Raw genomic sequence first — 13,821 nt, 5'->3', positions numbered from 1 at the left:
TCTCCGTTTATCTTTGGAACACAGATTAAGATATTTTAGATTTAGTCCGAGAGCTCTCAGTCCCTCCATTGAAGCTGTGTGAATGGTATACTGTGCATTTGGGCTGGGTATCGATTCAGATGTTCCAGATCGATTCGATTTCGATTCACAAGCTCTCAAATCGATTCGATTCGATTTTCTATTAGAGCTGTAATCGGGCCTTAAAAGTTAAGCCCGACATGTCCCGAGCCCGACAGGTACATTCTGATTGACGGCTTTGAAAAGCCCGAACCCATTTACAACCCGACATTATTCAAATGTATGCAGCACACAGCTCTTTTGCCTTTTGTCAGGAATGAGTCATTTATACATGGTTTAACATAATTTATACATGACTGACGTAATAGGCCACTTGGAAGTTTAAACAAAGAAAAAAATTAAGTCCTCTGTAACATCTTAACATCTCAGCACTCTATAGCCCTAGGTATAGGCTCATTTAGCATATAAATAGGCCAACACACCAATAAAAACAAGTCTTTCTTAAAAAATGTAAGATATATTATAAATTAAGATGGGTAATTGGCAATAACGAAATGAATTAAGATAAAGGCTCTGCCGGATTTGCTTCACCATAGCAGCTGACATAATAAAATAACAATGCCAACATTAGCTTATATAGCCTACTCTGTCTACATTATGCATTTAAGACTCAAATAATATTTAGTTATTATTTGAAAAACATTTACTCACCAAGATTAGGTAAGGCCTAAGTGTTTTTGTGGAGGAAAATGATTGAATCCACTGTAGATGTCTTCAGCGCTCTCCTGCGCTCACTGATGGTGCGTCATTATTCACTCATTATTCTCATTATAAACAAGGTCAAAACTTTTCCAAACCTCAGACTTTGCTTTAGTTGCTGGTGCTACCAAAACGTAATGCTTGGAAGCAAGCCTCCGTTTCAACTACTCAGCATACATTTTCGCATCTTTCTCGTGCTAATCGAAACACATTACATGACCGCTCATTTACTGCACAAGCCCGAGCCCGGCCCGATTTGTTCGATTGGTAATGGGCTTCTTCACACTGCCTGAACATGTGCAATTGTGCTTTTGAAGACAACTGACCACGCGCACCTGTCCGCGCGGTTGTCTGCTCAAACTCGGTACACACTCTCCGATGGCGATGTTTACATCAAGCCTGCATAGCGGTCCATAGCGGACTCGCGGATGCAGAAAGTTTAAGAGGCTTTAAGATTCAGTCTGTAAGACGAGAATGGGAGCATGACCTGACGCACATTGCAGAAAATGTGTTCAGCATATGGTGAGCCACGTTTGAATTCGTGAAGGAACCACTGCTTTAAACTGAATGAATGAATCATAGGTTCGCTGGTAACATCGCACAAGGCACATAAGAAGGTGACATCTAGTGGAGAAGATTTGTAATTAGATTAACGCTAATCTTACGCTCAATTTCTGAGGAAATAAATATGAAAAAAAAAAATCGATTCATGGCCTTTGAGAATCGATTTTGAATCGACCACATTTTAAAAAACGATTAATCGAAAAATCTATTTTTTTTACCCAGCCCTACTGTGCATATCCAGAAAGGTAAGAAAAACATAATCAAAGTAGTCCTTGTGACATCAGAGAGTCAGTTAAAATGTTTTGAAGCATTGAAAATACATTTTGGTCCAAAAATAGCAAAAACTACGACTTTATTCAGCATTCTCTTCCGTGTCTGTTGTGAGAGAGTTCAAAACAAAACAGTTTTTGATATCCGGTTCGTGAACTAATCATTTGATGTAACCGGATCTTTTTGAACCAGTTCACCCAATCGAACTGAATCGTTTTAAATGGCTCACGTCTCCAATACGCATTAATCCACAAATGACTTAAGCTGTTAACTTTTTTAATGTGGCTGACACTCCCTCTGAGTTCAAACAAACCAATGTCCCGGAGTAATTCATTTACTCAAACGGTACACTGACTGAACTGCTGTGAAGAGAGAACTGAAGATGAACACCGAGCCGAGCCAGATAATGAACAACAGACTGACTCGTTGAAAAAGGCCCATGTACCCTGCTGCACAGCTGAGGGATAGAAGTAGGCTACTAAAGAATCTTTGCTCAAAAGACCACCGCAAAGAGAGTGATAGTGTTGAAAAACTTTAGAGTCCTCCTCGGGCTGAGGCTGTTTATATAGTGTATTAATTCCACAACAATATAATTATTATACAGTTATGTCCTCCTGTCAGTTTTGACCACAAATAACATAAGTGTGGATGCCAGTTGAACAATAGTGGAGGGTTATTAAAATGTCACATCATATAATTGATCATATCTGTCAAGACCGGGGTAGGTATAACTGCAGACCGGAGATCTCCTAAACGGGGCGTGTACTCCAAAATTGGGCAGATCCTCCAAATTGGGGCAGGGTCACTTTTCATAAAGACTTTCAACATTTGCTGTCTTCAGCCAATTGTTACTGACTTACCTTTCCAAACAAAACTTAATAAATTGAACATCGTTTCTAGTTAATCTAAAATAAAATATGCTTTATAAATAAATGTTCACCATGAGAGCAGAGCCCATGTAGGTTTAGGGGTTAGCATTTTTTGTGGCATAGGAAACACATTGACTGACACAAATAATCAAATCTTCTGAACCAGCTGTAGGACTAATAGAGTGCCGAAGTTATGGCGTGTTTTTGTAGGAAGTCATGCCATAATTTCAGAGCTCCCCCACTCCGTCTGGGAGTGCCCGCCCCTAAATGAAGATCTCCGGTCTGCAGATACCCTTCTCACTCGCTTCGCTTGATGCTTCAGTGTGAGTTCTGCAGTGGCAGGAGCAGCACGTCAGTGACAGCGATGCTTCCGGGAGCACGTTTCACGTCAATACTGTTAGCATGCATTTTTACTCTTGGGAGGTGTTCGTCTGCGACATGTAAAGGTAAACGTTTTCCCCATTGTAACAAACATTTATTTGTTCATAAAATGTACGCATAGTGGATTCCTTACATTGATTTTTATTTAGCTTCTAACTCGCTAATTAATGTTAAAGGAATATAAAACGTCGTGCAATTAAACGGGGTTATGTATTACTCATCAGGATGCCCTAAAAATCAGGAAATACAGTGTGAGAGCCTGCGCTCGTCCCATGGATACACATACACGGTGCCACAGGGAATCCTATATGAAAACTGCGAACAAGGATGGTACTATCAGGTGGGAACGTTTGATGTTCTGGAGTTAGTTTTTATAGGCTCCAATTATCATTTAAACCAGTCAAATGTTTAGTAACTCATCGGTTTGCTGTTGTTTGTATAGAATGGGACGTTTATTGTCGACTCCGCTCCGAATGGCGATGGAAACAGGTTACCGGTTGTAGTGGGTGTTACGCCTCACAATCTGACAGTCCGTGTCTGCGAGAACCTCCGGTGGGAACTTGACTGTGGCGAGGTATTAGCAATGAGTGTTTGTTTCATTTACACACAGATAAGACTGTCTGTGTGGATCTAAAAGCAGTGTTACTGCCGTTATTAGGACAGACCAGGTTCTGAAATATTATTTTTCTTCTTTCAGTGTCGCTGTTGTATCAATTATACAAGTAAGCAGTTATGAAGCCTTACACCACACGTGCTCTCTAAACTAGTACTTTTCTGTGTGTTAAGTTGGCCTGTTCTTTTTCTTGTATTTGTCTGAAGTTACAGATTTGAAACATTCAGCAGCAATTGACCCCCTGCCAAGAAATAATACAACCGGGGATGAAAAAGATGGCAACGGTAAGGGTGATAGTTTTAAAGTCTGATATTTCACCTTAAAATCTGAAAACTTCTATAATCTTCTGTTATCTTTTTACATGGGTATGCAACAGATTTACCTGGCTGGGGGATAGGTTTAATCATAATCCTGGGTACTGTAGCTGTTTCTGCATTTATTTTTTTCATTGGAAAAAGGTGAGTGCCTTTTAGAAAGTTGGGTTTAATATGTAAAGATGATGCTGTCCTTCTGTCCTATTAGAAAAAAACAAATGATTTATTTATTTATTGATTGATTGATTGATTGATTTATTATTTTTTTATTTTATCACAGGGCAAAATGCTTCTATAAACCAAACACTGCACTTTAGTGGCAATGATTTGTGCCTTCAAGCAAATCACCTCAGGTTGCAACAGAGGGACTGTGCTTGGAATACAGTACAGGTTATATAAGCCACTTTGGTAAAAAAAAAAAATGTATTACCAAAATAATCACTATCATACTTTCTTTCTTTTTTTTATTTCTTTTTCTTTATTTTCACAAACATTGCAGTTTTATAAGTTTTTAGCGTCTATATAACTTTTATGGATTGTAGAGCTTTGTGTGTGCTTTTTAATTCAGTGTAAACTTAAATTTGTCTGGTGCTTACATGACATATAGGACTATAGAGGACACGGACCATGAAATTAAGAAAAATTGCATAATCTAAAATAAATATTAATAATAACGATGAATTAGATTTTTATATATCTTTGTATTATATATATATATATATATATATATATATATATATATATATATATATATATATATATATACCATATACATAAATTTATACATAAAAAGTGTGTGTATATATAAATATATATTTATATATATGATTATTATGATTTTCCTTAAACGTGAATCAATGATGATACTTAATATAATAGAGATCTTTCTGAGTAGTATAAGTGAAGAAACTGAAGTCTTTCAGAAGGGGGCGTGTTTGTATTATTTATATTCTTGAATTACCATTTTTTTATACTTTTATAAAGCTCATTAACTATATATAAATCTAGCATGGCACACAGATCTATATTTACTTTGGATAATGTTTAGACTGTAAACACCACTTCACTGCCCAAAGCCACGTTCACACTGACATCATTTCTGGAGATTGTTTCTTCTCTTGTAGGTGATCGTAATGTTCTCTTGTATCCTGTATCATGACATTGGTAATCAATTCATAAATTTCTGTTTATTTGCATGAAGTTTTCATCAGAAATTGCAATCGTGATAAAAATGAATAATGTCTGTTTTGTCAGTGTGAACCCTCTCTAAAATCTTTGTGGAGCAAAGTATCTGTACAACCAGGGCAAGTATTTAAGTTGCCGCTGTGGAAGCACAATGCAATGAAATGCTGTGCCAGTGAGTACACACATCTAATGGATTACTAGTTTAATCAAAAGAAAACTTATCAAAAGGGTACAGTAAACTGGGATAGTAAACTCATTTTTACATTGTCTGCTCCTAAGCTGTGCATTCTTACCTTAAGGTATAGATAAAGCACAAAATAACTTTTGAAGATTCTGCCATTGAGCTTTTTTACTTTTTTCCATAAAAAAGTATGTTGACAGTATGTATACACAGAACTAATCAAATTGGTTTTATTGCTGTGTGCCAAGCTATATATGACAAAGTACTCTTTATTTTGAATACTATTGATTTGTCTATACTGACTATCATTCCTTATAAATAAAGGATGCTGTTACACTTTCCATCAGTTTAACAGAAAAGGCTTAAGCCTAGTCCTAGACTAAAATGTAAGTCTGATCTGTTTCAACTAAAATGTGCCGTGACTGATCCTATCAGTGCCTTTTTGTCTCGAGATGCACACCATTAATGTTTTTTTGTTTGTTTGCACATTTATAAAAAAAATGCTTATGTCCTAATTAAACTATGGTCTAATCCTGGCTTAGTTCAACGTCATATTGTGTGTAATAATATGATATTGATAAATAAGTTTAGTGTCAGCTGTCATTGTATTGTGAGATCAAATTTCCACTTGTAGAGAATTATGCAAATTGTATAATATTTCTGTAATTAGCTGTGTAAGCATTAATGCGTCAATGTATTTTTATACATTACTTTTCATAATTTCATATTTTTCATATTTTGTTATTCAACCTTTTCAATCTTTTTTTTCTCCCTTGCTATCTAGCTATCTATCTTGTTGGATGGCTTTCTGATAATAAAATTTGATAAGACCTTCAATGTCTTGTGAAGTTTCTTTCTTGGTTTTACACTTTTTAAACTATTTAAATGTTTTCTTTTCTTTTGATATATTGAGAAATGCAGAAATTAAAAATGCCTTACATTGACCATCTAACTCTATATATTCTAGCTGACTGTTTAAGCCAAATTTATTATTTATATCTCTACTCTTTAAAAATAATCGCTAGTGGCAGAAATCAAAATGTGCTTTACTTGTTTGTTAACTTGGGGCTTATGTTTAAACTTTTCATCTGACAGTGCCAAAGACTGTAATTATAAAAGACCGGAAACACTTTACCCTTTAGCTACGTTTGTTACTCTAGCCCCCCGTATAATCATAAATCAAAACCATGTATTGCATACTGTATGAAGACTGTGCTTTAACCTTAAGGATTACATTAATTATGAACCATGTGAACATCATACACTGTAGTTCCCTCTTTTTTTGTGTGTGTGTGTGTGGGGGGGGAGGGGGTTATGGGGAGTTATCAAAATAAATGTTAGTCTTTATTGTCCCTACGTCCATAACATTAGTACTGGTCCAAGTGAAACAAATCTGTATGTTTTGATGTTCTGGTACAGAAAATTAGCAAGAGTTCCTAATGGGCCTCACCAAATGACTTAAGGACACTTTCTCAAGTCAACAGGGTCAACACTTACATTACTACAATGTTTATGTAATGGGATAAGGCATGGTGAGGGAGTTGAGTCACTTTACATAGATTAAGTGTGTTTACTGGCAATACATGATGGACATTTTATGAAGAGAGAAGACAAAATAACTTCACTTTAAATTGTTTGGGCAATGCCTGTGAATTATATAACATGTATATATATTGTTCTGTGGTCTGCAATTATCTGTCAGAGGAAGGACATTTACTGCAGAAATAGAGAGTTCTTCTTTTGAAAGCAAGCTGTTTAAAATAATGGGTAAGCTTTTTGAACAATACTGAATTTTCTACATTTCTATCTACTAGTTTCCCCTCAAAACATAATTATGAAATAAGAATGTGGAATTATGGAACAAGGTGTAGTCCTTACAGTCTCCTTTGAGAGGATGTTGTTTGTCAGTAATCCTCAAATACAGTTAAACTGAGAAGACAACAGTACTCTCTCGAGTGAATCAGGCTAATTGAATTTGGTTAAACCTGCAGTAGAATTGTCAGAAGTCCACACCACACATTTGTTTGTGCATCCTCATGGGGACTTTCCATTGCCTTCTGTTTATTTGGCTGAGCTAATTATATATCCTCTCCAATTATTAAGTGGTATTATCAGAACTGCTTTGACCAAAAATATGGTTCTCTGATACCAGAATGTTATGCAACATAATGTTAATGACATTTTACTTTTTTACCCAAATATTTATCCATAAACTCTCTTCAGTGTCACATAGAACAACAAAAGAAATATGAATGTTTTGTGACAGCAGGCCTCTACTAGATCTTGTTTGTTGATGAGTTTTATAGCAGAATAAAAAGATGTCCATTAAAGTGTTTTGTCTTTGTTTTATTTGTTACCTTCTTCCAGCCAATGAGAGGAACCAAGTTACTTTTAAACACACAGAAACATGACACAGGACCAAAAAAAAAAAAAAAAGATCACCATCAACAATTGTATTGTGGAATTTTCCACTCCTTCTCAATAGTGATAGAACGACCTCTTATTTATTAGCTCAGAATTTCACTCTCAATAAATTAAAAAGACACTAATTTGTAATGGCATAATGTAAACATGGTAATATATGAGTGGAGTACTGGGTCTGTCAACATTGTTGAATGAGTGCTGTATAATGAAACAGGAAAAGCCTAACAATGGAACAGACTGATAAACAAAACTAAAGCAGACTAAACAGATTACAAATTCAAGCATGAAATAATTTTAATTGTTTACTAATGGCAGAGCCAGAGGGGTGCACCCCAAAATGTAATTTGCTATTAGAAATGTTGTGTGTGTATATATATATATGTGTGTATATATATATATATATATATATATATATATATGTGTATATATATATATATATATATATATATATATATATATATATATATATATATATATATATATATATATATATTATTTATTTATTATATAACCTACAGCAGGTTGGCCTTTGGAGACTAGTAGAAGTTTATTCAATAACTCAAAACTAACAAAACAAAAGTAGCACTTCCAGCGCATTCACACAATATCAGAGCAGTGTGCATGAGTCTCCTGCCTTGTCTAAATACAGGTTTTTGCGGTTTTTGCACTCGATCACTTGACGACGACTATGACGCATTTCCTGTATTTTGACCAAGTGTTTGAGTGAGAATGTAGACCACAAGTCCATTACCTGATGGGACACATTTATATATTTTTTAATATAACTCATATTGTGTTCGTCTGAAAGAAAAAAACTTAAACACCTAGGATGGTTGAGGGTGAATAAACTGGAACAGAATGAATAATTGACAATTGTCAATAATGTTTGTAACTGCACTTGCTTCTCTGGACACTGTCCCAGTAACAGCAACTGCCAAAGTGTGTGAAAAAAAACAATCCTTGCAAATGTTTTAAAGGGTTAGTTCACCCAAAAAGGAAAATTATGTCATTAATGACACATTAATGACGACCCTCGTGTCGTTCCAAACCCTTAAGACTTTTTATGATATTTAAAAAATTACAAAAGAAGAAAACCACAATGAAAAAAAAAAGAGGTGCACAAATTTAACAGGCTCTTCAAATATGCTTCATTATTTGATAATGTTTTTCAAAGATTTGTTTTTGCTAATCGTGGATTTTGAATGCATTGCCAAATATTTCGCTTTATATTACCTTTTTTTGTAAAATTGTGCCAAAATTATGTCGACATGCTGTCTGTCTATGTGTCGTCTCAACTTACTCCTGTCATCTTTCCTTGTCGTTTGACTGTTGTCTTGCGTGTCAATGCTGCATGTGTCATGACTATGTGTCATTTCCCTCTGTCGGTACTATGTGTCGTCTTCCATGTTGTTTCTATGTGTCGTTTCCCTCTTTCGTTACTAGGTGTCGTCGTTGCTATGCATCGTTTCCCTCTGTCATTACTATGTGTCGTCTTCCATGTCGTTCCTATGCGTCATTTCCCTCTGTCGTTACTACGACTATTTATACTGAGGTCTGAGGATGTCCTAAAATGTACACCGTACACATAGTAACGACAGAGGGGAATGACACATAGCAACGACGCATAGCATAGACATGGAAGACGACAAATAGTAACGAAAGAGGGAAACGACACATAGCAACAACATGGAAGACGACACATAGTAACGACAGAGGGAAACGACGCATAGTCATGACACATGCAGCTTTGACACGCAAGACGACACAGTCAAACGACAAGGAAAGGTGACAGGAGTAAGTTGAGACGACACATAGCATAGACAGCCAACATGTCGACATAATTTTGGCACAAATGGAACCTCATACTTTTAAGAAATATATTTTTTGATAAACAAACGTCTAAGGTTACGTATGTAACCCTGGTTCCTCGAAGGAACGAGACGCTGCGTCGAGAACGATTGGGGAACGCGTCCAGCGTGACATCTCTGAATAATATGTATAATCAGTCCAAAGGAAGGGCGAGACGTCATAGGCGGGTGACGTCAGAGACCAGGAAGCATAAAAGCAGGAGAGGCACAGCCGGCCCCAGCCTCAAAGGATGAAGCAAGCGCCAGCCAGAGATGCCGGAAGTGTGGCACTGCGACGCAGCGTCTCGTTCCTTCGAGGAACCAGGGTTACATACGTAACCTTAGACGTTCCTCTTCAGGAACTCGAGCTGCGTCGAGAACGATTGGGGAATGAGAATGCCCACGCCGCCAGACTTACAAATCTCTGCCAGTGTGGGAAACTGCACAGCTAGGACGAGAGAACAGAGGGGCCTGGAGCGGCTCGTAAATCTAGACCGTAAAATCTTACGCAGGTCAAGGGCGTGGACCACCCCGCAGCCTCGCAGATGTCACGCATAGAGACACCTGCTAGGAAGGCCTTGGAGGCCGCCACACTTCTAGTGGAGTGAGCCTTGACCCCCAGGAGAGGGGAGATCAGAGGACTCGAGGCTTAGGACAGCATCCTGATCACCGCTTAGCATAAGCTTCTACTGGCCGGTGGCCTCAGCCTCAGCACACCATGGAGGAAACATGTAACCAGAGGGTTTCTGCTCACTGACTGGCCACCGAGAGGGGCGTGGTAGGCCACCATGGCCGCCACGTAGACCTTCAAGGTTTAGTGGGTCAACCCTGCGGAGAGCCTGCAGGAACTCCAGCACTGTACCATCCGGGCAGTTAACTGGGTCGAGCTGGCGGTCTCCGCACCAAGAAGTGAAAAGCTTCCACTTCAAGGCATACAGTTTCCTCATTGAGGGAGCTCTGGATTGGAGAACGGTCTTACAACCTCGGTTGAGAGACCGGAAGCTAAGAGTTGTGCCTCCTCAGAGACAACACCTACAGCCTCTAAGCTCCATGCGGGGGCGCACCCTCCGCCTGCGAGAGGAGATCTCTCCTGACGGGAACCTCCCATGGAGTGCCATCAAAAAGAGAAATCAGGCCCAGGAACCATACCCGGCCCGTCCAGAACGGGGCTACTAACAGCAGCCGGACTCCGTCCCGGCACACTCTCTCCAGAACTCCCAAGAGCAGAGCAATCGGGGGAAAATGTACAGATGAAGCCTCGGCCATGTCGTGTACCATGGCGTCCAGCCCCAGTGGAGCTGGATGAGTCAGAGGAAGCCAGAGGGGACAGTGCGATGTCTCTCGAGTCGCAAACAGATCCACCCGAGTCTGGCCAACATTTCCAACTCTGCTTCATCACCTCAGTGTGAAGCCGCCATTCCCCGGGCCTCGGCCCCTGCTCAACAGGATGTCTGCTCCCATATTAAGATGCCCAGGAATGTGAACTGCTCTGAGCAAGAGGAATTCGTCCTGGGCCCACACAAGGATCTGGTACGCTAGTTGTATAAACGGGGTGAGTGCAGACCTCCTTGGTGGTTGATGTAAGAGACCACCGCTGTGTTGTCGGTGCGCACCAACACATGGTGACCTCTTAGGTCTGGGAGAAATTAACGAAGTGCACGAAGCACGGCCAGCATCTCCAGGCAGTTTATGTGCCATGTCAGATGGCGACCACTCCACAGACCACGGGCAGGGTGGCCACTCATGACCACACCCCAGCGGGTGAGGGACGCATCCGTCGTTAGCATCACGCGGCGACAAGGAGCTCCTAGCACCAGGCCCTGGGACAAGAAACCAAGGATTCCTCCACATTTCCAAGGCACGTAAGCAGTGCCGCGTGACCTTTAGCATGCAAAGTTGGTTTCCCCTCAGGGAGAACCCCTTGGTCTTGAGCCACCACTGTAGGGGTCTCATGTACAGCAGGCCAATAGTATTCACGTTGGACGCAGCTGCCATCAGACCCAGCAATCTCTGTGACTGCTTGACAGTGAGTGACCGGCCTTCTCACACTCTCGCGACTGCAGTGAGGATCGACTTGATCCGAGCAGGTGACATACGTGCCTGCATCGTGGTCGAATCCCACACCATGCCCAGATAAGTGGTTCTCTGAACTGGAGAAAGCACACTTTCCTTGGCGTTAAGTCTTAACCCCAGCTCTTTCATGTGAGCGAGAACGACACCTCGGTGCCGACCCGTCATCTGCTCAAATTGAGCTGATATCAACCAATCGTCAATGTGGTTGAGTCGTGAAAGTGTGGGGTGAGAGTGCAAGGCCAGTGGAAGATCCTTATTGGTAGGCTTTTGCCCCCAAAAGCAAACCTCAGGAACTTCCGATGAAGAAGGATGGAGATAAGTGCATCTTTTGATAGATCGTGACACACGAGTCCTCGGACTTGGCCTGTGCAGGTGTGCTAAACTTCAGTCCCCTGACTTAGAGGTTCAAAGCACAGATCTAGAAAAGGACACAACACCTCATCCTTCCTCGGAGCAGTGAAGGACCGGCTGTAGGACCCGGACTCTGCAACCCAAGGAGGGACCACCTCGATGGTCTCCATCCTCAGAGAGAGTCTACTTCTGTTCCATTACCAAAGCCTGCTTGGGGCCCACCAGAACTGGATTCTGTGGCCTCTCACTACAGTGTGCAGGACCCACTGAGACACATTTGGCAGTAGTTTTCACACTGCAATATAGTCTACTAAGGGAATCAGCCTCTCAAGACTGATCTCTGGTTGCATCAGAGCAATAAGCTCGGTGCCCTGAAGCGGCGCACCGGCAGGAGACGGCCGAACTAGCTGCTCTGGAAACCTCCCAGGAGGTCGCGAGCCTCTTAGCACCGCTACGTTTCCGGGCTGGAGACCGCTGGAGACCGCTGTGCCCTGGAACACCGGCAGGGTTGGCAGATCGATCTCCTGAGGGCACTGAGGAGAGACGGGCACCATGTAATGCGGTGTACACCGCTCTTCCCCAGAGGGGCCTGCCCTCTGAGGTCTTGAGCCGCAGCATCAGGACTATCATAACTGAAGTCTCCTAAAAACGACGGTCCTCAGACCCATATCGTCTGTCAGGAAGACTAGACCAGAGCCTGCTCGGGGCAGGACCCCGTGAAGTACACTTGGCAGGGGCTCCCACACCGCCATGTGACCTCCTAAGGGAACCAGTCTCGCGAGACTGGCCTCTGGTGCGCCTAGAGTCACTAGCTCGGTGCCTTGAAGCGGTGGACCGGCAGGGCATGACCGTACTAGCTGCTCTAGAGACCTCCGTAGAGGTAGCGAGCCTCTCAGCACCGCAACGTTTCCGGGCGGTAACTGAGAGAAGCACTCGCCGGAGATCGCTGCGCCCTGGAACAACGGCAGGGTTGGCAGAATGATCTCCTGAGGGCACTGAGGAGAGACGGGCACCGTGAAATGCGGTGTACACCACTCTTCCCCAGAGGGAGCTGGCCCTCAAAACGTCCTAGGCGTCAGGACGTTATGATGAAGGCTATCCAGCGAAAACAACAGTCCGTAGAACTGCTTTCCACTAGAAGCCTTCGGCCTGGGAGCGCCACTTTGACTCTAGCGTCTGCGGAGTACAAAAGTGACACCCCCGGCACGTGGGGCTGGAACACTTTGGGACTGCTCCGCCCAGCAGCCCCTGACCGCCTCAACCTCCTCAGAGGAAGAGCGGTACACACGTGTTCTCACAAAAGAAATCACATCCCTAGAGCCCCTGTACATCTAATTTCACATAGTCAGATAAATATGTCATTTTATTCCTTAGAATTAAATGTAGTCAGCAACCAGACTAGTCAACGCGATCTGGTGTAGAAAAAATCACATAAAAATGAAACCATGTAATACACGCGTTGCCTCGGCAGCGCTCATGTCTTTTATATATATATATATTATTTTATGCTACTCAGTCACACAAATAACATAAATCTCCTCAAAGAAATATGGATGCTGCAGCGAGCTGTCTCAGAGGGTGAAGAAACTGCAGAGCTGGTTTCCAAGCCTCGAGAATGAGCTCTAGATCGTGAACACGGGTGGAGATAGGACGAGCCGTCTCCAACCCGTTCGCCAGATCATGTGCGATTCCTGCTATCGCAGTCGCCGCCGTGCCTCAGCAACAGCGAGACTGCGACCGCAAGATCGCATGCACGGACACACTCCTCAGAGCGTGCCCGGCGAGAGAGCATGCAGCAGCAGCAGCAGCGAGCTGTCTCAGAGGGCGAAAGAACCGCAGCGCTGGTTTCCAGGCCTCGAGCACGAGCTCTAGATCTAGTGTACACGGGCGGAGATAGGACGAACCGTCTCCAACCCGTTCGCCAGATCATGTGCGATTCCTGCTATTGCGGTCGCCGCCGTGCCTCAGCACC

The 13,821-nt window shown here is 41.8% G+C and overlaps 1 protein-coding gene across 3 annotated transcripts; it reads left to right on the top strand.

Annotated features, from left to right (window-relative positions):
• The first annotated feature begins 2,634 nt into the window (after positions 1 to 2,634).
• LOC127950535 (uncharacterized) lies at positions 2,635 to 4,523 on the top strand. Of its 3 annotated transcripts, none has more exons than XM_052547658.1 (7): positions 2,635 to 2,926; positions 3,086 to 3,201; positions 3,304 to 3,435; positions 3,559 to 3,583; positions 3,687 to 3,758; positions 3,851 to 3,932; positions 4,069 to 4,523. In XM_052547658.1, the coding sequence occupies exons 1-7, from the start codon at positions 2,794 to 2,796 to the stop codon at positions 4,103 to 4,105; spliced, it is 597 nt and encodes a 198-aa protein (XP_052403618.1). In that variant the 5' UTR covers positions 2,635 to 2,793; the 3' UTR covers positions 4,106 to 4,523. The 3 variants fall into 3 exon arrangements, with proteins under 3 accessions (XP_052403618.1, XP_052403619.1, XP_052403617.1); XM_052547657.1 differs by having other exon boundaries at positions 2,640 to 2,926; positions 3,681 to 3,758; positions 4,069 to 4,518; XM_052547659.1 differs by lacking the exon at positions 3,687 to 3,758 and having other exon boundaries at positions 2,637 to 2,926; positions 4,069 to 4,522.
• The last annotated feature ends 9,298 nt before the right edge of the window (positions 4,524 to 13,821 follow it).

Source organism: Carassius gibelio, chromosome B2, assembly GCF_023724105.1.
Source record: "Carassius gibelio isolate Cgi1373 ecotype wild population from Czech Republic chromosome B2, carGib1.2-hapl.c, whole genome shotgun sequence".
In the NCBI taxonomy this organism is placed as follows: domain Eukaryota; kingdom Metazoa; phylum Chordata; class Actinopteri; order Cypriniformes; family Cyprinidae; genus Carassius; species Carassius gibelio.
This window is presented reverse-complemented; position numbering and strand designations above follow the sequence as displayed.

Bases quoted from the DNA above. Each gene is read 5' to 3' on its own strand.
- LOC127950535 (XM_052547657.1), top strand. From the start codon at position 2,794: ATGCTTCAGTGTGAGTTCTGCAGTGGCAGGAGCAGCACGTCAGTGACA. The intron at 2,927-3,085 runs GTAAACGTTTTC...ATTACTCATCAG, and splicing joins TTCGTCTGCGACATGTAAAG to GATGCCCTAAAAATCAGGAA. The intron at 3,759-3,850 runs GTAAGGGTGATA...GGTATGCAACAG, and splicing joins GGATGAAAAAGATGGCAACG to ATTTACCTGGCTGGGGGATA.